Here is a 26,172-nt window from a genome sequence, read left to right as displayed (position 1 = left end):
GGGTTAAGCTGTATAGTCAAAGAGCGTTTCTAAACGGAACCCCATACTTGGAACGAAGAATCAGAGCCAAGACGGAGACTGGCAAACCAACCAGGAATGCTGCCTGTTCACACACTTTTCTTTTGGGGTTGGGGTTGGAGGGGACGGGGTGTATGATTTTATTTTTGCCTCTTAACCTCCCTCCTCCTCTCTTCCTCTGCTCCCAGTTCTTCCACTCCCACCCTCACCTGGCCCCCGTTTCCTTTCCCATCAGCCCAGTCAGCACCAGTAGGCCCCACACAACCTGCCAAAAAGGCCCTTCATGAGTCCCAAGGCTCTCTTGGATTTGTATTTTAGGAGGAGATTGCTGTTCAAAAGGATCTGAGGGCCCCTGATCTCAGGCCCCACCCCGTAGTATCACGGAAGTGGGAGAAGGGTGTGGTCGGAAGTAGAAAATCTTGTTGAGCTTTACATTGAATGGCCCTTTACAATTCCTAAAGGAAACTGAAGGAAACAGCCAACGCGTAAAGAGCGCCCTCTATGGTGAGACGGAGACATAGCACCAAGGAATAAAGATTATATTAACTGGAGCAACATTTTAAGGAAAATTTCATAAACAGTGATTTAGAGCCCAATCTCCTAGGAGCCCCTAAAAACCTCCCTTCCTAATCTCCATGGGGTTCCATTAACTCCTTCAGTTTCTTCCCTCAACTTTTGACTTGGGTCTACGACAAAGCGACAAAGCGCTTGATTTTACAAAAGGGCAGGGGAGGAGAGATAAGAGGCCAGATCACCCCCCAGGCTCCCAGGCAAGCTTGCTAACACAGCGTCTTGCCTTGTCTTAAGCACAGTTTCAAGAAGATAAATTAGCCGAGGATCTGGGGAATGAAGAAGATAAAAATCTACATTCTAAGTGACTTATGTTGACCCAGCCAAAAGGGCTTAATTTAAAATACCCTGTAGAGGAATAACTGGTATGTTTCACATGCTTAATTGTAAGCATTAGAGTTTTACACATATGCCTATAATTAGAGTTGTGGAATGAGGGAGAAGTTCGCCTCCCCATAATGCCACACTGGTCTGCCTCAATTAGATTTGGTAAACACATAAGCCAATTACCATTCAATTTTCTAAGAGCTACAAAATGAATCTCAAAAAATGCCCCAACGAACGCTGTTTTGGAAAACTGAAGTGCAAAACTGTTGTAAGTTGTGGCTCTTACATTTTAAGATTACACTAAACTAAAAACATCAGCCTGCTTTTTTTTTTTTTTTTTTTTTTTTTTTAAGGAGGGGGAACCCTGATTATATCAAATCTTATTCTGGTTAATTCTAGTTAACTTGAAACACGGCTTATATGGCTTAAGTAAATTTATTTAAATCAAATTATTTCAAAGAAAGAGAAACTATTAAGAGAAAATGCTAATAGCTATAATTAACCTTTGAATAAGCAACTAGGTAATCCCTTTGAAGAAAAGGTTCAAAGGGCTTTCAAGTTGCAAAGAGACAGTTGTGGAGGCATTTGCTCCAAATTGCCCAACCCAGGGACAAGAAAGCCCACAAGACACTGGGCCTTCCTTGCCTCCAGCACTTTTCCTTCCCTCCTCCAGCCTACTCTGTAAGAAAAAATGAGGGAATGCAGATTCTGCTAAACTAAAGGCAGTTCGCAGCTGCCCTCTGGGATGGCAGAATGTCTCTTTCCATTGAGTTGTGCCTTAGGGCTCTTGGGTTTGAGCTGGTCAGGAGAGAACTGGGCGCCAAGTGAAAAGTTCTAACAAAGGGACATCCAGGGATAGGAGCCTCCTTCCCAGCAGTTTTGGGAATTCAGGTTTCTGACACCTGGTTTCTGACATTTTGTCCAGATGAGCTGCAATGCCTATGTGGGTGCCAGTCCAGTGACTGCCAAGCTAAGAGGTGACAACTCGAAGGCACTTGAATAAAATGGTTCCTGGTATCTAAAGGGTCCCCCCACTCACCTCCAGGGGAACCGTGGGCTCTAATTCAGGTCTATCCTTCCTTCATCTTCTTTGCGCAGGTCTCCTCTAAGAGGGTTTATTAGGCGACTAATCTATGAGCTACTTATAAATTCATCCGCTATTTAGAGGTTGGTTCTTTCAGAATCTTCTCAGCAATGAAAACGTCTGAGCTTTTCAACATCGTTTATTCCTTCGGACACACCTGCTCTTATAAATGGTCACCTAAGGCTTGAAGAAAGAGAAGAGAGAGCAAGGACAGAGGCAGAGAGGGAGGCAAAGTGAGAGGAAGATGCGGGATGCTGAGCAGGAATGGAGACCACCCTCCGTGGTCTGCAGTTTGCCAGAATTACCAGCCTCCATCTAGACGATGCACAGGGAAACGAATTATTCTAACTCGTACTGGAATGTGCATCCGGCCTTCACACAGCCTGTTCTCTTACAATCTCTGCTGCTTTAGGGAAACCCTGTCACTGTCACCACCACATTATCTGAAGGCAAGTCCCAGAGCAGCCTGCCAGGGAACTTACAAAACAATCTCCTTTCCTCCATCCCTCACCCCCGGACTAGGACGTGCCTTTGTTTACGCCACAGATCCTGGAAACGAAGGCCAGAAAGACATCCTACAGGCATTTCAACGTCTGCCTTGAATGCTGCTGTATTTGGCCCTCAGGACAACGAAAATGCAATAGCAAAACAATTTGATAAAAAAAAAAAATTCTTCAAATTGCCCAAGAATCTTTTAAGAATACATCCTATAAAATCTTTGGGGGGGGGTGGCAGGAATCAGTTTCCTCTTATTAATCTTCTAATAACAACGAGTGCGTTTATCGACACCTGTCAATGGTGCTTAATCACCCAGCCAAGGCGTCTGGTGTCCCTGCAGCACCTTGCCTGTTTCTGGGTTGGAAGCCAACTGGGATTCCAAAGAATGTAACTGGTCATCTGAATGATATGTTTTAGAAAGTCTTGAGATGGTTTTCAGTATTTGCCAAACAGAATTTCCTTCTTGGGTATGAACGTTAAATTCACAAAGTTCTACTGATTCTTCTCTTTACTCCTAATATAAAGTTGTTTGAAGTTGATCAAGGTGGAAGAAACTACTTGCATTTGAGGTGGGTAAAGAAAAAAAGGAGTAAAAGATGGTGCTCACATCTGGGTATAAAAATGATCCCCTGAGAGCCTGCCAAGAGCAAACATACAGGCAAACAGAAACAGGACTCTTCTAAACAGTGAGTGTGAATTCACTTATGGACCCTGAATTGTAAACTGATGGTGACTCACTCCATTCCAGAACCTCCTTCTGATTGGTACAGACCTCTAAGTAGCCCTCCGTGGGGGTTTCTCTCTGCATGACCACCAGTGTACTACAGGGCTGGGATAAAGGGATTAAAAAGAGAAAGCAAGTCACGTTCCTCTTATTTCAGTGCCTCTGCATTCACTGAAAAGTGGAATAAGGCGTGGTCAAGCTAAGGGCAGCATTTCTGAATCAAACTATTTTCCACTATTTTTAAGAAGCTTTCTGGTGAATTCAAATGAAAAGAGCCCCTAGAAAAGTTCAGCTCCACCTGAATTAATGGAGAAGCAGAAGTTTGAATAATCCTAAGAACTAGTTTTATGTTTAAATTATTATTAAAGTTAATTTTCATTTTCAAAACTATTATTAAATATTGGAGGTAAAAGGTGATGCTCTAGAAGTATTGTCAGGGGATTAGAAATAGACCATGATAATTTTCAAAGTCAGAAAATAAATAATTGAGAATTGACAACACACCACTTGAAGGATAATCTTGCTTAAGGAAAAAAAAGTCATACCGATCAGCTTGATATTATTGTCTTCATCTAGCAGCAAGTTTTCTATCTTCAAGTCTCTGAAATAAAGAAAACCACACAACATTTCAGATAAGCACTTGAATAACATTTTGCTTCTGAAAGGAAAATGTTTAAGAGCCACTTTGAACCAACTCATAAAGCTTTCTGCCAAAACTCACGCAATCGATAAGTAAATATTTATAGAACGTGATATAAGTAATTGCTGCAGACTGAAAAAGCTACATGATTTCGGAGAAGACAGACAGCAAGGAGGGCAGAACAAACCAGTTTCTGGGAAAAGCGGGACCAACACTGAAACTTGGAAGTGAAGGAAACCGGGTTTGGGAGACGGTGGAAGTCGTCATTCCAGGCAGGCTCCGCTAGAACAGTCGGGAAATGCAAATGTGGCCACGTGTTTGTGAGTCGGTGAGCAACACCAGCCAGAGTAAGAAAGATTGAGGAAAGCAGTTTAAAAAAAAAAAAAAATGAAAGCTGACATAATTATTAGTCCTACAACCTCCAAGCTTGGTGTTACCCACAAATTGGTAGGTGGTAATAAATTAATCTATTTAGCAAGCAGCTATTACAGTGGGCAGAAAAATAAACCCCAAAGATGTCAGGGTCCTAATCCCTGGTATTATGCCTAAGGACATGTTAACATGACATGACCAAAGGGAATTAAGTGCTAATCAGATGATGGGTGACTTTGATAGTGGACACTGAGCTGACTGGAGGAGGTGGGAGGAAGAAATGCACTCAGGGTCATGCTGAGTGAGGGGCCTGTGGCATCCGTACAAGCTGACTGTCAACCCTTTGAAGGCAGGAAACACGTCTGCCTTACTTACCACTGTGCCCCAGTACCTTTGCACATTCTATACCTAGTAAATATCAGTGCATCTAATTATCAAAGTGATTGTTTAGAATTCCAGAATTTAAAAATGTGGGCAAAATAATAAACCATCTACGTCAATGATTATGAGCATCTTACGTTGTAGCCTCTCAACTCAGACACACCATGAATATTAAATATAGAAGAATATTCCTCCCTTCTATACACACACAAAATGCTTTCTTCCACTGTCTTGAAACATAGCATCCTTGGTCCAGTTTTTATTTTTCCCACTTGTGAATAGAGATATGGGCAAAAGAATTATTTTTGTCCTCTTATCTCTGTTGTAAGAACTAGAATAGTGTGGTCATGGTAAACAAAAACAACAACTGATAGCAGGTGTCAGAAGAGCTGAGGCAGAAGGGAGCAGCTTCTAGGACTGTGGTAGCCCGGCAGAGCACGAAGTGTCCCATCTAACGGGGACAGCAGCTCACAGCTCGGTCTCAGCACAGCCACCTCCTCCTGTTTTCCAAGAGAAGCCAGAAATCTGGATTCAATCCCAATTTTTAAATGTTGGCAACAAATTCACATCTGAAACAACAATAACTACCACAATGCGTGGGCCAACCTCGCAGGCCAGATACAACCCACAGGCTACCAATTTTCAACCTCCGTATGGATGGAGGTTGAGCCTTGAAAGGACAGGAGATGCCCAGGGAAAGGGAAGAGGATGATGGGGGCGGGGGAACCAAGGATGACATCTTGGTGGGAACACTGACATTCAGAGCTGGCTGGGAGGGAACAGTCGGGGAAGTATCAGCACAGGAATGACAAGAGGCAGCATTTCAAGATGAGAAGAGTTAAGTCAAATGCAGAAAAAGACCAGCTCTGAAAACCTGACCGGAGGATTGCAAAATTGGAAGGCGGCTGGTAGCCTTAGGGTTGGACCCCTGGATGAGAAGGGAGATTGCGCTGAACCTGGCAGTTGGGGAAGATAAACAGATGGTCCCCAAACCACACACACACCCACCCACCAATGGGAGGAAGAATTGTATACCTTCACTTCAATTCAAACGAAACAGTACACAGAGTACTGAAAAACTGCCCAGCCGTTAAAATATATCACATGTGTCCAAATGCAGGGTGTCCCCCAGTATAAGGTGATCTTCCTCACTCTTCCAGTGGGTAGACCCTGCCCCTCAGGAGGGGTTTTGAAAAGCACAGAGATATAATTTTTAGAAATGCAATGAAATTACCAAATGATTATACTATTTATCTATAGAGCTGCACAGTCATATTCAAGATACTATAAGGTTAATATAATTAACCTTAGAAATATCACTCCCATACTCCACATTTTATGAAACAGTTTCATTCAAACTTGTCACAGGCAGGAGCAGGATGACAGAGAGCATCATCACAGGGTGTTTCCAGTGTAACGTGATCTTTAGGTGGACTGGATGTTTGAGATGAAGCACTTTTCAAATCTGTGCATGATGCACTTGCTGGAAATACTATCCTAGGCGTCCATTCTGAATGTCTATAAATTCACCGTTCAGTGAATTGAGTTTAGAGTCGTCTCACAAGTGCTCACAATTATGTCATATCCCTTTAGAAGTTATTATTAAAACTATATAAAATGTCTTTGCCTCCCTTTCTATTGGCTTCCTCAGGTGACTTCCAGAGTTCCCAAAGTCATCAGTGGGTCAGGTCAAGGTTAACTGGTACTTTGTTGTTGAAAATAAAATAATTGAGATTGTGCCCTCATACTGTGAGACACTTGGCAAGCACTCTGTAAGGCACCTCCTCTTCCCTGGAGATGATGGGGACAGAATATAACCTTAACCTTATATTCAAGCATATACGGTAATTCCCAGCTACTTGCAAAGACTCACAAAACAGTGTGCCAGCAATAGCCCAAACTGTGATTCTGTGAAAACTGATTATAAAGCAGCAGCACTATTTTCATCTAAAGGAGGGCCACAGTTTGTTTCCAGCAAAATTAAACCTCTTTCCCTGGGAAGAATGGAAGCCACACTAAGGCATTAAAGGAGAAATTTGGTTCAGAACAAATACTATGGAGAAAAACCTCTTAAAGACAGGAGGTAAAGGAAAGCAATTGACAAGAATAATAAAACTAAGCTGGATAATTCTGGGGCCACAAAAGCCCAGGGAACAACCACAATGATTAGAAAAATGATATAAATGGAAGGCTAAAAATAAGAGAAAATGCAGAAGAAAAAAAAATGCCCACTTTTAAAATCAGGAAAATGTCATAAAACCAGGGGAGAAAGTATTAAAAGGTAATTATTAGGCAAAATGAAAAAAATGAAACCACGGTTTATTTTCACCCGTTGCATCCCATAGTAACCTACCCCAGCCCATGGGAAAAATGCTCAGCGCAAATCTGGCTAACTGGTTGTTTATGCAGACCTTACCCTTTTGTTAAGGTTTCTAAAAGATTTCAGCAATAACCAATCTAACTGCCTAAAGGTTCCAGGACTAGTTAATGGAAAAGTAGCTACATCTGTCTCTGTACTCAATCTACCCAAATGAAAGGAACATTAGACCTCTTCTGGCTTTATTTCCACCTCCTGCTTTGTCTTTGGAGACTTACCTAGAAGGAGGGGATGGATACTTTCCTTCCAACTCTTTAGGGAAAAAGGCTCTAAAATTACATTTTTAAAAATAGTTTTCAGGGAGGGTATAGCTCAAGTGGCAGAATGCATGCTTAGCATGCATGAGGTCCTACGTTCAATCCCCAGTTTCCTCTAAGAATAAATAAATAAGTAAACCTAATTAATTACCTTCCCCACCAAAATAAAAATAGTTTTAACAACACTGTAAATCAATTATACTTCAATAAAAAATAAAAACAAATAAAAGTAGTTTTAGCCTAGGTATCTACCCAAACAAACAGAAAACTTATGGACATGAATGTTTACAGCAGCTTTATTCATAATTGTCAAAACTGGGAAGCAACCAAGATGTCCTTCAGTAGGTGAATGGATAAACAAACTGTGGGGCATCAAGCAACAAAAAGAAATGAGCTATCAAGCCATGAAAGCCATGGAGGAGTCTTAAGTGAATGTCTTTAAGTGAAAGAAGGTGATCTGAAAAGACTATGTACTGTATGATTCCAACTACATGACCTTCTGGAAAAAACAAAACTATAGGCAGTGAAAATGTCACTGATTGCCACGGTTGCAGGAGGAAGGGTAGAGTGAAGAGGTGGAGCACATTTTTTTAGGGTGGTGAAACTTTTCTGTATGGTACTATAATGGTGGCGACATGACATCATGCATTTGTCAAAACCCATAGAATGTACAATACAAAGAGTATCTTAATGTACTGAGTACCCTAAGGAACTCTAATGGAAACAATTAATAATAACATATCAGTATTGGTTTATCAATTATAACCAATGTACTATTCTATTGTAAGATACTAATAATAGGTCAAACAATGTGGGAGGGAGGTGGGAACTCTGCAGTTTTGCACAATTTTTCTATAAATTTAAAACTGCTTTAAAAATTAAAGTCTATTAATTTTTTTAAGTAGTACCTGCATATCTCCCCTCTTCCTACGAGGTCAGTACTAGGAATGCTATGGTTACCACCAACTGCCTCACTCAGGATGTTCACGCTCGAGCATGCTTACCACCTGAAGTTAATTAAGAATCCATTCAGCACAGTGGGCCACTCAGACCCTCTGCCCGGCTACTCAGCAATGACCCCAAAGGCCACAAATAATACCAAGAGGCCACAGAATTGAAAGATATTGTCTTGAATAATAAACAAAGGATGAACTTATTCTTAAGGTTTTAGTGTTAGTGTATTACCATGTAACATTTAAAAAAAAAATACTGGCAGGCCTCTATTATCCAGAAAGTTCCCTGTGGTCCAAGTGAAAAGCATGAGGTTTACCCTAGCTCCACCCCGAGAGCAAACTAGGTGGCTGTGTTAAGTGTCAGAGCCACCGGATGGGAAGGAAGGTTCTGACAGTTGATGGTTTGCACTTAATGATGGGGCGATGCTCACTTTCGCATTAACGCTCCTTGATTGGATTACTCACTTTGTGGTGAAGAGAGAGTAGAGGGCTCTTCCTCTAGTCCTACAGTGTGAGGAGCTCCTCTCCGTGGCAGGCAAACTTGATATGGTGTGAACTTATAACTGAAAGCCAAAGGGAAGGAATGAAAATGGTCCCTGCTGGAGAGGCAATAGCTTTTCCTTGGCCAAAAGGGAATTCCAAGAGGAGTCAGTGTTGCTGGCAATTAGGTTCTTGTCTCATCCCAGAAAGAATTCAGAGCCAAGATGTGGAGGTCAAGAAAGTTAAGCGAGTATTTATTAAGTGATGGACAGTACCCTTTCAAGGGGAGGGCAGGCAGGCTCAGGTGAGCAGCTTCACTGAGTTTCTTGGGCATCTGGCTACCTTGGGTGTAAAAACGAATGGGTGGAATATTCATTGGGGAGGGAAGGGCTTGGGGTCCTAGTCCTTGACTTTCATCCCAACTCCACCTACCCGAGGGGAGGAGGGGTTTTGTCCTTATTTAGTCTGGATCGGAAGTGTCATGGCCTCGGTGCATGAGGGGTACTTCTAATCTGCAAGGCTAATTTTATTGTAATGAGGGCATAATGAGCAAAATTACACTTGGACACTGGAAATTTCTGCCCTTTCCCACCTTTCTTTGCCTGCCTCCAGGACACTTGTCACCCCCTAAATGTGTCATCTCTTATCAGTCCAGAGGTTCCTCCTTTCTTCTGTCTTCCCAAGGACCCCCGCTGTTCACAAGATGTATGGTTTCCTGCCATTTGGCCCATGCCCCCCCCACCTTTCTCTGTTTATATCTAGTTATCTGCCTGCTCCAACATCAGGACAAGCAAGAAAAGGGAGGGAGCACGTATGGAGGACCTGGTGACTAGGACAGTGCTAAGGGGCAGCGGTGGGAACAGTGTGTCTTGGGAACAAAGGGAAGTGGCCAGTGAAGTGGCCCTTCAGCAAAGCATGAGGAGGGAGCCCAGCCCAGAGGAGGCCAACCAGAGTGCAGGTTCAGAGGCTTCTGGACCCTTCTCTGGTAACCAGGCCATTTCAGGGAGAAATGCCTAATGGGGCTCATCATGGCAGCCCTTGGCAGACCTGACCTTGGATTCTGTTCCCTGCACTGTTTGGGGGTGGGGAGTCAGGGTGGGGAGGCATTTTTCCAGAGACTGAGAGAAGGCCCAGGGGAGAGCCCTAACCACCAGCCCTTTATTCTAGGTTATTTCAAAAGAACAAGCTCAAACAGGCCATGACTAACAATTAAAGTTCACCCACGGGCTACCAAGCACGCCTCCCCCTCCCCCCACCCAACCACTCCAAGGTTCCTTCCATTTTTTAAAAGATGGTAATCTCTAGGGTTTGGAGACTGGCCACAGTGAACTCCAATCACTGCCCTCCCAAACAGAGGGGTGGGGGGGTACCCCATTGCCCTAAAAAACACAGAGTCCCCATGCACTGTGGTTGGGAGTGGGGTGGGGAGAAGTAGCAGCTGCTAGGACCCTGCAGAGCAGAGGCAGACAGGAGCAGCACGGGGGAGTGGGGAGTGGGAGTGCGTGTGTGCACACTCACCTGAGTCTGTGCATGGGTGTGCACGTGTGTGGCAGTGCACACACTCCATGGAGGGGTACGTGTATGAGGGTGCACGTGTGTGACTATATATGTTGCATGCGTGCCTGCAAGTGTGTTTGTGAGCACACGTGCCCATGTGTACACATGGGCATGCTCTGTGTGTGTGTGTGTGTGTGTGTGTGTGCACGCACATGCTTCCAGAATACTGGGCTGGGAACAAAGGAAGTTTCTCTCCTGGGCCTCACCAGGCCATGCAGCGAAGGTCGAAGGTCGGGCTACTAACAAGCCCCAGGCCTCAACGGAGAGACAGGAACTCAAGAAGGAGCCTGCGGGAGCCACCCAGGGCTGAGACCCAAAAAGAAAGTGAGGAACCAAGAGGCAGAAAGCTGCCAGGATTCCAGGGAGGGGAGAGAGGGTTGGAGTGGGACCTGGAGCAGCTGGTGAGGAGCCAGCAAAGGCCCAAAGTCGGGGGGCTGGGCAAAGACTGGACAAACAGGGCAGCCTGGGGAGGCGAGAAAGACAGGCAGCCGAGGCCAGGTCTCTCCAACGACCCTCTGACCCGCTGAGTGGCCTGGGGCAACTTGTTTAAACTCTCTGAGCCTCGGCTTCTTCTTTGGAAAATGGAAAGGGCCGTTTGCAGGTGGAAATGAGAAAGTGGGCCGCTCCCAGCTGAACAACCTCTGAAAAGAGGTGAGAGGCTGGTGAGGTGAGGTGAGGGTAGGCCGTTAAAGATTCTAAGACAAAGTGAAGGGGGAGACTCCAGAAAAGACTTGAAACAGGTGGTTCATTTGGCGATAAGCAAACAGTACTGCGAGGCACGAGCCCTCAAATGAAAGGTCAGAGAGAAGGGACTGGGGCAGGAGGCGGGAGGCTGGACCAAGCTCACAGAGGATTAGGTCTGGGGAGGAAGCTGTGCCTGTGCAGATGGCCACAAGATGGATTTCAGTAATAAGCTAAGAATAAAGCATTCAAGAAAAGTACGTAACTCCTCAAGGCAACAGGCATTTTGCAGAGGTTGAACAAGAGGTTTTTTTTTTTGGTTAGGTTTTATCTTCAAAAGCGCCGTATTAAAACCAAGTGATTTTTTAATCTTTGATTTATTTACAATATGAGCAATTTGGTAAAACACGAGAATAATTTGTTAAGCGTGTACCTAATTTATTTATTCAAAACGAAACCTGTATTGAGCTCCTACAATGCCCCAGGAACAAATTCTGTTTATAAAATGAAACAGCTAGTCATTCACTAAAAAGATGCCACTCTACAAATTGTGACCTGAAAAATAAACAAATTGGTACGACGTCAATGAAGAGACTCCCTTGAAATTCCAGGGAGAATATGAAACATTCCAGAAAGAACATGGAACTGGCTACCAGGAAGCTTCCATGCCAGTGCTAACTCCGACACTAGCTGTATTCATTCAGTTTCCCTTCATTCATCCAACAGTCTTACTGTGTGCGTGCTGGGCTGGGCATTGGGCTAGGTGGTGGCCTGTGCAGAGGACAGTTACCAAACAAGCAAGTGATCATGTGAAGAGTATTTGGAGATCAAAGTAGAATTCCGGCGAGTCTATGACAGGGGCGGTGGGGGGTGGGGTGCTTAGCCTGGAGGGCTTCCTGGAGGAGAAGCTGGGACCTGAAAGATGAGCAGAACTCAGCCAGCCAAAGACAGCAAGGCCAGTACAAGCAGAGAACAGCTGTGAGGCCTTGAGTACACAGAACTCGGCCTCTGTGGATAAAATGAATGAGGTAGACTGAGTAGTAATCACAGCAAACACGTACTCAGTACTTACCAAGGGTCCCAGTGTTAAGCACTTTACATGAATTGACTCATTTAATCCTCACAACAGCCACGTGAAGTGGATAATCCCTTATCTCTATTGTGTAGCGGTGGAGAGAGAGGCACAAAAGCCTGAGTGATCTGCCCAGGGCAGCTTCTAAGAGGCAGACCCGGCATGTGGACAGACGCAGGCGGTCTGGCTTTGGAATCCACACGGCTAACCACTGTACATCACAATCCACAAAGTTGTGGGGCTAGAGCTCTGTAAAATCTATTTCCCATCATGTTTTTTCAAGCCTAATTAAATGAAAAGCCTTTGATCTATATAATCAGCACTTCCAGATAGGTGCTCAGGCCCTGGGATCTCCAACAGCCCCTGGGTGTGAGCAGAAGTCACTCCCTTCTCATCTGACTTCCCCTCCCTCCTCTCTCCGAGAAAGCCTGAGTTAAAAGAACTTCTTAATACCCCACCAGTACAGGTTTGGGCCTGCTTCTTGTCAGGCCCTCGAGAACAAAGAAGGGTCCCCTCTCTTGCCCTGCATTCCTCCCACGTGCAGAAGGCCCTTTCCCAATGTTGATGAGTGAGGAAGGTCATGGCCCTGGGAGCGGCCGTGATGACACACAGCCAAGCCCAGGCTCCGGTTCCCTTTGATCATATGTCATTCTTTCTCTCCCAGTCCTTCGGGCCCCCATGGCTTGTCTCTTCCTGCTTAGGGACAGTGGTATTGTGGTACCCTGGTATGTTTTGTCTGCATAGCTTGATTGGACCTTGTTATTCTGAATGAACAAATGAATCTCAAATTAGCCTCTCAGCAGAATCAGCATTCTTGATGATGGATGTTAAGAGTCAACGGTCTACCTAGATTAGGGGACCATCAGATTTTGGCACCCTGCTGGGTAAGCATGGTTGAGAAAAGAAAAAAAAAACTCATTAGATTTTTAAACTCAAAGTATCTCAGGCAATCCAAAAACGATGTAATAAAGAAGTTAAGACCATACTCTAACTTTGCAGAAGTTAAAAACAGCCCTATTGCAGCAAAAGACACAAAAGCTATGGCAGGTCCAGTTTAAAACGAAGTTCTCTGCCAGCTAAAGAAGTCTGCTTTATAGACGTTTTGTTTTCTTTTTCCCCGTCTACTTGTCATAGTTACATGATTTTTAAAGATCTTCTTCCTTTAAATGGTATTTAAATAGTTCCATATAGATAATTAAATATTTAGATTTAATTTCACAGGAAATGAGGACTCTGCTATTAAGATGCATTAAGTTGACGATGACATGACGATATGGTATCAGCCTAATCGGGAACTTTTAGAGCATCCTCTAATACACACAACCAAACACCCTTTAAATCACATAATGTAGCCAAATTCATCCTAAATCCTTTCGGATGATCCGATCTGTGTGCTCAGAAATCTGCCTGCTGGGGACTCCGGGACATCTCTGAAATGCTATCTAAATTCTCTTACTCATTTGAAAAATCTAACCTCAAAATAATTTATGAAATTCATTCCACCTTTGCAGCACAAAGGAGAAAATTCTCCATCACTAAAAAGGGCTACAGGATATAACCAGCAGGGAGCCAGATATGTCTACTAAAAATTAGTGATATAGAACTTTTCAAAGTCAAGATATTCCATGTAAAGCCACTCATGAGTCTATTCTAAACAAACATTGTCCCGGGAGGTTTCAGCCACCTAATCACTTGTATCCGTGTGTGTTGACACTCATTAACTTGATTTCTAGCGAGGAAAATGAAGAACTCCTCTGAAATGACACCTAGATTTCCAGTCTTCCCTGACTGGGAGCCCCAGACCTCCCCACAGTGTCCCGCTAAGACACAGGACCTGAGGCTTTGCCAGGATTGGCTTATGAATATATTTCCAAAGAGGGAGGAAGAATTAGAATGCTGGAGAGCAGAGAAAGAAAAGGCACACCATCTTTGCTATCAAAACATTATTAAATTCATTCCTTTGACATTCTGACAGTAATTGCGCTGACAGGGATTGGATTTTTGTTAAAATTACTTTAAAAGGGTGTTGAGAATTTCCTGCAGGAGGGACCAGCCAGCAAGGCGCAGCCTTCACTGGCTTTTCCTTTGTCGTCCTCAAAATCTTGCGAAGTCCAGTGTGCATCTGACTTTTGACAGCAGGAAACCCTTGTAATAACACCCTGAGTCCCTCAGAAAGCTCTTCCCCTGGTTCTATTTTCCGCCGTGACCTGCGGAGTCAGTAATCCAAGCTGATTCATTCGTGAGGTTTCTGCCTTTGTCATCTTAATCAACGGAGACAGAACCAGGCACTCTGACGACCATCATTTTCCTAATAATGGCAGAACTATGACACGGCAGGTTACACAAGGGTATTGTTGGAGAGAGCCAAAAATAGTCTTATTCACTTCAAATTTCTGAATGTTCCCTTCCTTGTGGATCGAAACTCAAAGAGTTCTAATGAGGCGTGATTTCGTGACAATATGTGTGACTAAAAATACGTACATGGAGAGGTTGCCTTACCTTGGTGAGGAAATGATCTGCTTGAATGGCGCCTGGCCAAGGCTGGCTCCTGGAAAGCTCTGAGCCCCAGACCTCCCCACAGTGTCCCGCTGAGACACAGAACCTCCCCTACTGTGTCCCCCTGAGCCCAGGACCTCCCCCACAGTCTCCCTCTGAGCCCAAGACCTCCCCACAGTGTCCCCCTGAGACACAGGACCTTCCTCATTGTGTCCCCCTGAACCTGGGACCTCCCGTACACTGTCCCAGGTTCTAGCACAGAGGGCAGATCATCCCCTAGTGCCAACCCCACTGGTAGAGAGACAGCCCTCTCCACCTTGAGTTCTACTGATTAAAGACCTGGAAGCTGCATTCTCACTGATCAGAATATGAATGGCTTTCAAACAGATAAAAGGCACCATTAAGAGCTGAATTTTTAAAAGACATGTTTCCTCAAAAGGTTAAACTTTGGAGTCTGCCCTGTGATACAGCCCTTCCACACCTAAGAGTAGAATTCCCCAAAAGAAATGAAAACATACGTTCACACAATAACTTGCACGTAAATGTTCATGGTGGCATTAGTCACATCAGCCAAAAGGTGAAAACAACCCAAATGTCCATCAGTGGATGAACAGATAAACAAAATGTGGATTATCCAGAGAATGGAATGTTATTCAGTCATTAAATGAAGGAAGGACTAATAGACTGCAACAGGTATGAATCTTGTAACATTATGTTAAGGGAAAGAAGCCAGCCATAAGGAACCACATATTGTTTCCATTTATATGAAATGTCCAGAATAGGCAAATGCATAGAGACAGAGAGATTAGTGGCTACCAGGGGCTGGTCAGAGGGGCAGGCATGGAGGCTGACTGCTAATGGGTATGGGGTTTCTTTGGGGGGTTGATGGAAATATTCTAAAAAAAATTTTTTTCTTGGGGGGTAATTAGGCTTACTTATGTATTTATTTATGTAAAGAAGGTACTGGGGATTGAACCCAGGACCTTGTGCATGCTAAGCATGCACTCTACCACTTGAGCTATACCCTCCCTCTTTTGAGCTATACCCTCCCCCTCTGAGCTATACCCTCCCCCCTTAAAATTAAATAGTGGTGATAGTTGTACAACTCTGTGAATATGCTGAAAACGACTGACTTGCACACTTTAAAATGGTGACTTTTATAGTATGTAAATTGTATCTCAATAAAAATATTTTAAACACGTGTGTGCATATATATATATATACACACACATATATATAATTTCCTTCCTCTTGATTTTTAAGTGAGAATCAATTAAACATCAGCCCTAATCTTTCTCAACAACTCAGAGTAATTATCAATTATAATTCCATGAAGGAAGAACAATGCATTTATTGGTGAAGTCAACACTTTCTTGGGAGGAAAAGAGGGCACTTTCCTTTTTCATTTTACTGTATTGTACTGATTTTATTTCACTCTAGCATGAGAAGTCGGTACCCACCACCAATGGCAACACTGCTAAGAATCCTGTTTCTGTTCACTTTGCCTGCAAAGCTCCTGCTCAGGAGGAAGCAGGCTGTTGAAAAAAAAAAAAGGTTGATTTTCATAATAATTTGCAAGGTGGGTTTGGCTTACGGGGAACATCCCTCACTTTCAAAAGCAAGTTCACAATTCAAATGGTGATTCAATTCAATTGAATAAAACAGCTATTGAACAAAAACCATATGTAAAGCAAATACAATGAAAGCACCATCACTCAGTGAAAAGCCATTTCATGCCATCTTAACACTGATGCTTCTTTCGGGCACCTGAGTAACTGTTCTCATAACTTTACAAATAATTATAAGAGCAGCCAATACTTAACAAGTCCGTAACTATGTACCAAACACTCTTCCAAGCTCTTTCCATATATTAACTCATTTCCCCTTACACCAACCATGAGATATATATCATTATTACTCCCATTTACAGAAGAAGAGACTGAGGTTCAGAGTGGTTAAGTAACTAGCCCACGCAACTATTAAAGGATGGAGCCAGGATGCAAATCCAGGCACCTCTGGCTTCAGACACCACTCTTTTAACCCCACATTAGCATTAACCCAACTCACAAAACAGTTCCATGAAACGAAAATGTAGAAGAACTGTAAAACATGCTACAAGGACTCAGCCTTGTTTGGAGCACACTGTGTCAGCGCCGTCCATTTGGCACGGAGCTGGCGATCAGCAGCACGGCATGGCCCTTACCTGTGGACCACCCCGGCCCGGTGCAGGTGCTCCACCGCCGAGATGAGCTGCCTGATGTATCTGCGGGCTTCAGATTCCTCCAGCCGCTTCTTCTCATATATCTTGTGCATCAGGTTGCCCCCAGGACACAGCTCCATGACCAGGTAGTAGCTGTTTTCCGTCTCTAAGATATCGAGGAGCTGGGTGATGTTGGGGTGGCGGATCATCTGCTGGATCTGCCCCTCTCGCCGAAGGTTTTTGGTGACATAGGTGTCCTTTTTGGCTCTCTTCTTGTCGATGACTTTTATGGCCACCTAAAGAGACACCAGGAATATGGCTGCACTCAGACACTGCAGGCAAAATTTATTCCCTGACCATTCACAAAGCCCTAGGAAAACACACAGCGACTCCTCTGCACCAGGAGAAAACCTTATCTGAAATAGCATCAAGGGAAAAAAAGAAAAATGGAACATCAGCAAAGCTCTAAAGATTCAATTATTAGAGAAAAGAATGAAATTTACTTAAGCAAACTTGAATGGTTGACTGAAAGGCTCAGTGAAGAGTCGGTGTCAAACCTGGTTCTCCGCAAAGTGAAAACATAAATTCTCCTCCAGCAAAGGCCCCTCCCTACTCCCTCTCAGGCCTCAAAACCATCCCTCAAGGTTGCCCCCCCCCACAGCGCCTCCATTTCTGAAACACCAAATCCGCCCCCATCTTCAGTTCAAGGGCATGGTTCGGGAGCTGGGGGTGGCAAAGCCCAGTGATGCAGCACCCCGCCCCTCCCCCTCAGGCCAGGCGGCCTCTGCCCTCCGATGGTTACCTCTTCCCCTTGTGATCGCTGCACAGGTTAACTCTTGGCCCTAAGCCAGGCCCCAGCCTGTTGCTGCCCCAGAGTCCCATCTCAACTGCCCATTGGACATTCTCCTGGGCCACTTCCCTCACAACCAAAATCACATGTGTGGACCTCCCAGCATTGTATAAAGATAGGGAAAGAGAGAGGGAGGGAGAGGAGAATGGACCTAAGGATGGAGGGATGGAGAGGAAGGGAAGATCGTCTTCTGCCCAAATCTGCACCCTTCCCCACTCTCCCCTGTCTTTTGACGGCTGTCACCAGTCCACTCACCTGGCCTTGAAACACACCACTGGTTGCCCTCCTTTTGTCTTATATCTTCACTCCTCTTGAATGTGACCAGCCACATTGATTCCTTCTGCTGACCGCCTCCCTCACTTTTCCTTCCTCTCTGTTCCCACGCAGATCAGGTTCATTAAGGACCTTGCCTCATAGCACCCAGACGCGCTGTCTCTAGCAAGATGCTGGTAACCCAAGGAACATTCTCATACAAGGTACTGACTCACTGGGCCCCAGGACGAAAACAGTGGGCCTTCCATGTCTGTTTACTTCCTTTTTTTGTAACTGCTTCATAATGCACTCAATGTATAAGTACAGAAGTGATCAATCAATAGAAGATTGATAAACAACTGACTGACTGGTAGGTAGACAGATACATGTTTGCAGTGAGGGGTTCAAAAGTTATTTCCTTGACATAGGTTTCTGATTAAAAAAGTAATAAAAGTCTGGCCACCACTAGCTTGGACTATGACATCAATATATTCCTCCTGGACCCCTGAATACACTCTATGCTCTGCCCTGAAATCAGGTCTAAAACTCTGACTTCCTGCTTAAAGCTCTCTGGAGGCTCACTGCCACCCACAGGTCCACAACCCCAGCCCGGCCCCATGGAGTCCAGCCCGACTCCCAGCACCCAACACAGGTCTCCTCCCAGAACGCTCAGTTACGCTCCAAGCTTGTACTCACACCACCCCTTCACCCATTCAAATCCCCTCTCCTGCAGAGGCTAACCCCAGTCCCACCGCCTTCTAGAAAGTCTCTTTACCTCTCCTTCCTTACGCTCCCACCACATCCACCACTTGCGATACCATTTAAAGCACCCATCCCTTCCTGCGGGGACCCTCCTCTCTTCACCTCACATGGTACTTTGTAAACAAGTGACCACTTGGTCACCAACTGAGGAAATCAGTGAACTTTTTTTTTTTTTTTTTTTGATCATTGAAGCAAAAATAGCTATAAACAGCTTAATCTGTTCTCTCTTCTGGAGAACAGTCTTTTTTGTTTGTTTGTGTTTTGTTTTCATTTATAAATTTAAACACCCTTCCAATTAACATCAATTTAATGGACCAACATTTAAACATTTAATGTTTAGAGAACAGTCTTTTTTTTCATTTTTAGTTTTTGAGTTGAGATATAGTTGACATATAACACTGTATTCGTTTCAAGTATCCAATAAGGATTTGGTATATGTATATACTGGGAAATATTTATCACAATAAGTTTAGTTAACATCCATCACCATCATTACAAGTTTGTGTGTAGGATGAGAACTTTTAAGATCTTCAGTGTTAGCAACTTTCTAATGGACAATACAGCATCGTTAACGATATTCATCACATTTTACATTACATCCCCAGGACTTCTTTATCTTATAACTGGACGTTTGTACCTTTTGATCACCTTCGCCCATTTTAATGGGGATTTTCAGGCCCATAATGACTAAGAGGGGATAACGAGCCACTGGACCACACAAGCCGGGTGCCTGCACTGTCCCAGGGCAATGTGAGGGTGATGCTGTCCACTCACAGAAGCGGGCTGTAGTTTGACCCCCCCTAGTTCAACAGATACTAGACTAAAAGCTTTTAAAACTGTACACATTTGTGACTATATATATATATATATATATATATATATATATATATATCTCCATCATCTTGTGGGGGGTGGAGAGAAAAAGGGATGCTGGAAAGTACAATAAGATTCCGTCTTTGCTCGAGTCTATGTTACAATGTTTTAAAAATTACACCCTTTGGCAATGAAACTCTTAAAAGTACTATGAATAAACAACAGCCTGAAAGCCCAGCAGTAATACGATCTGCCTTCCCTAACAGAGCACACGATTATCATTAGGATATTCTGCTTCACCCTTTAATTGCCTGTAGCAGGTTATATAACAGCTACCCAGAGACACTAAGTCCCCATCCTTGGACCACGTAAATGTGACCTTATTTGGAAAAAGGGAAGGATTTTGAGATGAGATTAACCTAGATTGTCTGGGTGCACCCTATCTGTCAGCACAAGTGTCTTTATTAAAATAGAGGCAGTGGGAGATTTCACACACATTCACACAGACATCCAAGTGATGAAGGGGGCAGAGATGGCCGTGATGGGCCACAAGCCAAGGAGTAATGCAGCCACCAGAGGCTGGCAGAGGCAAAGGACGGATCCTCCGGAGCCATCAGAGGGAGCACAGCCCTGTCGACACCTTGATTTTGTTCCAATGAGATTGATTTTGGACTTTTGGCCTCCAGAACTGTGAGAGAATAGATTTCTGTTGTTTTTAAGCCACTCAGTTTGTGATAATTCATTACAGCAGCACAGGACACTAACACACCAGGTGTGTGCCCCACCACCCTCTGACTTCTTGGTTCCCAAGTTCTACTGATTCTCAGAGTCCCTCAGTGAAAAACCTGGACCCTTAGGCAGCCTTACCTGGAGAAGGTTTCCTGTAAAGCCCTCTCTCTATTTTTAAACACCCTTTCTTGTAGGCATCCCTAAACTTGTAAGCTCTGCACTGATAATGCTGCAAATAGAATGCCATTCTTGATTACACAAAATCATTTCATCAACTTCAATTGTAACAATCAAAATGGGAAAACTGAATGGGAAATGAAGGAAAAGGCAATGATCAATGATTACCAAAGGGAAGCATCTAATTTAATTTGACAGTAATCAGAGACTTACAGGCACTGATCCTACCAGGGTGGAGCCCAGTGTGATGATGGGTCTCTAGCTGAAAAGATAAACTGCTTTAGTGAGGAGAGTTTTAAAGATTAAATCTGCGCGGACTGACTGAGGACCAAGTCCAAGGACTAGACTGGAACTCCCAACCTGGTTCTCTTCAATGGATCCCAGTTGCAAAGCCTCCTAAAATTTTACAGAGGAATCTGTTTTCACAGACTGCCCCCGTATTTCCGAGTGGCGGGAAATTAGTAGCAAGAGAATGACACGGCTCCTGAATAGCACAGCTGAACCGGATTATTCAGCAACTTCCCTCAGTGTGAAAAGAAGTTGCACTTTTCACAATATGGCAAGTCCCACCTCCCACCACCAGAAAAATACCTACCAGTGATGGACAAGATCAGTAAACTTTTAAATAGCTAAGCCCATAAGAAAGAAAAGGAAATCCCCAAAGGCCAAAAAAAAAAAGAAAAAAAAAGAGCAGATTTAAGAGGAAGAGGCAGCACCTGTGGGGCAGAGAAATAGAAGATACAGGAGAGAAGGGAAGACTTCAGGCAAGGAGTTCCTGAGGGAGGAAAGGAACAGGGGGAGGAACTCCTCTCTGCAGGGAAGAGGGGCACCACTGTCCCCCACCGTCCCCACCGCAGGAAAGAAGGAACGGGAGTACGTGGATCCCAGGTCATTAGGAGAGGGGCCAGCTGCAGAAAGGCATTCACGCTTCACGGCCCTGGCTATGTATCAGGAGAAAAATTCCAGCGTAGAATTTTACTTAGGATGCACAAAGGCATATGGCCCCGGTCACGGCTCACACCTCCACAAACCAATCGGTACCTGAGATAACGTACTGTGTAAAGCACTCAGAACAACATCTGACACCTAGTAAATGCTCCTGAAATTGATGCCCCTATTATCATTACCATTTTACTTTCACTGAGGCAACCTGTAGAGAGGGCGAAAAGCATTCAAGCTAAGTTCAGCTAAGAAAAAAAAAATGTGACTTCCTTGACCCGGTGCTTTAGCATATTACAAAGAAGAAGGAGAAGCCTGAACTACATTTCAGTGTTTTGAACTCTCTGGAATAGAGTCACTTTTAAATCCCAAGGCAGTGGTTTAATATCAGTCTAGTCTCCCATCTTCTTTAAATATTGACTCAGTGGAGACTGTCTACATGGGATCAGAGTTAACAGGATTTAAAACGCATCCCTTCATCCCGAGTCACCCTTCACTGCCTTTAAATTCATTCCTCTGCAACACATCAAGGATTGTTCATGTAGCCAATCTCCAGAATGAAAAGGCAGATGTAAAACGGCTGAGGAAGGAAACCCCTGATCAAAGACACTGCTCTTTAAAATATCACAAAAACATATATGTTTACCCATTAGACAATGTATCATGTGTTTTTGTAAGTTCAGTCTTTCTTTTTTTATTTATTTAACATTTTTTATTGAGTTATAATCATTTTACAATGTTGTGTCAAATTCCAGTGTAGAGCACAATTTTTCAGTTATACATGAACATACATATATTCATTGTCACATTTTTTTCTCTGTGAGCTACCATAAGATCTTGTATATATTTCCCTGTGCTATACAGTATAATCTTGGTGATCTATTCTGCATTTTGAAATCCCAGTCTGTCCCCTCCCACTCCCTGAGTTTGGTCTTTCTCTAATCAAAGTGCTTTTATACCGTGAAATCTTAAATAATCAGAACACAAAGAGAATAGGAGGCCCTGATCAGCTGGATTTTCTTTTTTTTTTTTTTTTTTCAATTTTGTTATAGATTTTTTTCATTTTTTCTAATGAAAGTCCTGGGGATTGAACCCAGGATCTCATGCATGCTCAGCATGTGCTCTACCACTGAGCTATACCCAGCCCCCTGAATTTTCTTTTTACATGGAAATTAGCCAAAAAGAGATTTGTTTCCAAAACATGTTGGTTTCTTAATGAATACTACATGTTAAACGCAAATGAATCTTTTCTTCTTCAGCAAACATTTATTAAGCACCTAAAATATACCTGACACTGTCCTACGTGCCAAACGCACACTATGAAAGAGATGTGGACCTTCAGGCCCATTTGCAGGGATAATTCAGATTTTGTTATAGTGGCTTAAGACAGCCACTCATCATGGGCTGCACTGTGTACCTCCAAATTCACATGTTGAAGCCCTAACCCCTAACGTGACTATATTTGGAGATAGGGCCTTTAGCAGTAAAAAGATTAAATGAGGTCATAAGAGCGGTAGGACTGCTGCCCATGCAAGACAAGGAAGAGATACTGGAGATCCCTCTGCCCACATATGCACAGAGGAAAGGCCATGTGAGGACACAGCAAGAGGACAGCCACCTCCAAACCAAGGAGACACGCCTCACCAGAAAGCAGCCCTACCGGCATCTTGATCTTGGACTTCCAGCCTCCACAGCTGTCAGGAAACAAATGATTGTCATTGAAGCCACCCAGTCTGTGGTCTTTTGTTATAGCTGGCCAAGCAGAACAGACCGTCTGAGCATCATACAGTTCTAAGGGTTCCCTTGCCCTGCAGAAGAGCCTGACTCTAAGTAAGAACCAAGGGCTAGCGTCCATTCTCCAAGGGCCGGGGTCAGATCTGATGGCCCCTTTCCTGACATCACCCTGCCTTCCACACTGTGGAAGTTCAGATGGTGGTCCGGCACAGCAGCTGGGCACCCAGGCTCCAGGGCTGGGCGCCTTGACCTCAGAGCCTGCCTCTGCCACCTGAGTTCCTTCACTGTTATAAAAACTGAGGCGGAGAATAGTGCCTACCTCACAGGGATGTTGGGGATATAACTGAGGAGACCCAGGAAGGATGCTGAGTGCTGGGCACATTCATGGGAGCCCTCAATAAGGGTCCACTGTTAGGATTTGCATATTTTGTGCAGGAAGAGTGAGTAAAAGCAGAAGCCAGGAAGCCCCCGTCACCCAGCTCCCATCCCCATCACTGCCTAAGTCCTTGCCAGGGTCCCTGGTGCCTCCTGACCACCCAGTCCATGAGGTCACTCCCTCTCCTTGCCGTCTGCGGGCCTTGCACCTCCTGTTCTTCCTCCCAACCCAGCCTTCCCGAGGGTCTCCTCCCTCCTCACATTAGGGATGTCCCATCCATCTCTTCCACTTCTGTGACTCCTATGACCTTCCATCTGCTGAGAAGTGCCATCTCCTCCATCCCGCTCATACCTCTGTCCCGAGCTCTGACGGGCCTGTGGATATCTCCATCTGGATGGTTCATGGGCTTCCAAAGCCATCACTTACCCCTGTTCCTCCCTGAGGCTCCCCAGCTCAGCCCAAGATACCTCCCTCCACAGGCGCCCTTGAACCCCAGCTGTGTATCATCCCCCACCCACCGCACTCCTAGTCCCACAGCTCATTCATCACCAGGGCCTGTCACCTCCACCTCTTAAAATCTGTCCTCCCCATTCCCCTCCACTGCGTGCTGCACCACCATCCTCTCTGGCCTGGATGGGGCTCCTCTCCCTACCTCCGGTCTCCTATTCCTGCCTGGAATCCCCTCCCACCCAGCGCTCTCCATCTGGCCAACTCCCACCTCCCAGTCCTCTCTCTGACCTCAGATTACAGTTGGCTTCTCCCCTCCAGACTGGCTCGTGTCACCCTGCACTTACTTCCCCAGCTGTCACACCCATCACACACACACTCTGAACAACTGGGGACTCCCTCCCCGCTGTCATTTCCAGGAAAGCAGGAGTTGTCTGGCCTCCTTACTTTTGTGTTCCCGGCTTCCAGCCCTGGGCTTGGCTCATCAAGACCAAGGACAGGAAGGAAAGAAAGAAAAGAAAGAACAAACGATCCCCCCAATCTGCCATGGCCGGTCAGGATGGTGAGTTTGGGGCCATCTCTACGCCTGCCTTGGGTAACCTAGCCCCTCAAGCCCTCGCCTTCCTCAGCGACAACACAGGGGGACCAAAATCCTTCCCTTCAACCATTAGAATGATCAAATGTGATGCCACCTGTGGACGTGGTTTCAGCTCATGTGCGACTGTGGTGCAGAAACACAGCCCCCACCCCCCACTTCTCAGAGAGCCTTCCCTAACCGGCCTGATTAGAGCTGCTCCCACGCCCTCCCCCCACCTCCCAGCCGGCAGCTTCCACAATCCCTTTACTCTATTCTGCTTTTCCACTGGGCAACAATAGGACGTTCCTTCTCCCGGGCACACATTTCTCCCACTTCCAGATCCCCTCCCTAGATTCTGGAATTAGCCCTGCTGGATCCTTCTTGCTCTTCTTCGAGCCTCGTCCTTTTACATAGAATACTCTTCTAGAACCCCGTTCCTGGCACCAGCCCCCATTGTCACTGCAAACATCACTCACCCTTCCATGCCCAGTGCCTCGCAGTGTCAGGAACAGAGAAGCTCAATAAACATGTACTGGACCAAGAACACAGCCAACGTCTGGGCAAGTTAAGGAAAGAGGAAGGAAGGGAGGAGGCCAGGGGAGAGGGAGGGTGGACAGGTGGCCACAGCACCCCCATTACATGCATGCCTTACAGAAGCCAGACGACGCACACTAAGGTCTCCTGCTAGAATACAGACCAGATGACCCTGAACAAACAGTATCCCTGGTGACCCTCTCGGGTGAGCCAGAGCAGAGACTGAAACTCAGGACCACTGCCAAGCTAAAGGCACAGGGACAGTGGTCTCCTGCTCACCACGTGTGGACCGCAGCTGTACAGCCATCTTGCTGCAGAAAGCAGGTTCTTACTTCCTGAAAGTCTGGCTGAGAGCTGGGAGAAGTCACTACGGGGAAGGGGTGCTGGAGAAGATAGCCATGATCTGCGTTAAAGCCTGCTTTCTGGGCACCTGGCGTCCATCAGGGAAGCAGCCTCATTCTCTCATCAGCCACGCCCGTGTGCCCTTAGTTCCCTCCCACCCCAACGTCTAATTCTGGGCTGTACCCCTGCCAGGTACACCCTTTCTCCCCCCTAAGCTTGTCTGAACCATCTGTCACCTTCTCTAGAACAGCTAATCTCAAGGGACAGGAAAGTTCTCCCAAAGCAAGAACCAACCAGAATCCCATGTCTCCCATAGACTGGAGACCCCACACGCAGCTGCCTATGTCTCTGACCGCATCCCCCTCCAGTCTCCTCATTCTCTCTGCTCAACCACTGGCCTCCCTGCAGTTCCTAGGATGTGACAGGTGTATTCCCGCCCTGGCCACAGACTCACTCCCTCGCCTCCAAGACTTGCCGAGGTGTCACTTCAGAGGGGCTCTCCTGACCCACCTAGTGACAGCCACACCCACTCGGCACTCACCATCCCCTTCCGTCTGCTTGTCCCCCTCATACTTATCCCTTCTTTAATCCTACAGAACTCATCTACTGAGTGTAGAACCTGCTTGACCCATGGCAGCTCCCAGAGGGAAGAGACAGTCCTCTGTCTCCTCCGCTGTCATTTTCTCAGCATCCAGAAGGGTCTCTGGCTCATGGACAACACTCAGTGAATACATCTTGAATGAACGAAAGAATAAATGCAAGTGCAGTTGGGAGAAATGATTCTATTAACTATGTCGGAACCTGTTATGGACCGAATTGTGTCTCCCCTCAACTTCACATGTTAAAGATTCAACCCCCAAGGTGACTACTTGGAGTTCGGTCTTTACAGAGGTAATTAAGGTGAAGTGAGGACATAAGGGTGGGGCCCTAAGCCAATAGGACTGGTGTCCTTG

General features: G+C 45.2%; 1 protein-coding gene across 1 annotated transcript in view; it reads right to left on the bottom strand.

Annotated features, from left to right (window-relative positions):
• HUNK (hormonally up-regulated Neu-associated kinase) overlaps positions 1–26,172 on the bottom strand; it is a 100,327-nt gene that overhangs the window by 45,217 nt on the left and 28,938 nt on the right. Inside the window, exons 2-3 of the mRNA XM_031458775.2 lie at positions 16,691–16,983; positions 3,767–3,822 (exon numbers count right to left, since the gene is read on the bottom strand). Of these exons, the coding sequence (XP_031314635.1) occupies positions 3,767–3,822; positions 16,691–16,983 (349 nt within the window). The remainder of the gene's footprint in view (positions 1–3,766; positions 3,823–16,690; positions 16,984–26,172) is intronic.

Source organism: Camelus dromedarius, chromosome 2 (genome assembly GCF_036321535.1).
Source record: "Camelus dromedarius isolate mCamDro1 chromosome 2, mCamDro1.pat, whole genome shotgun sequence".
Lineage (NCBI taxonomy): Eukaryota > Metazoa > Chordata > Mammalia > Artiodactyla > Camelidae > Camelus > Camelus dromedarius.
Note: the sequence above shows the minus strand (reverse complement) of the source record. Positions and strands in the feature narration are given on the sequence as shown.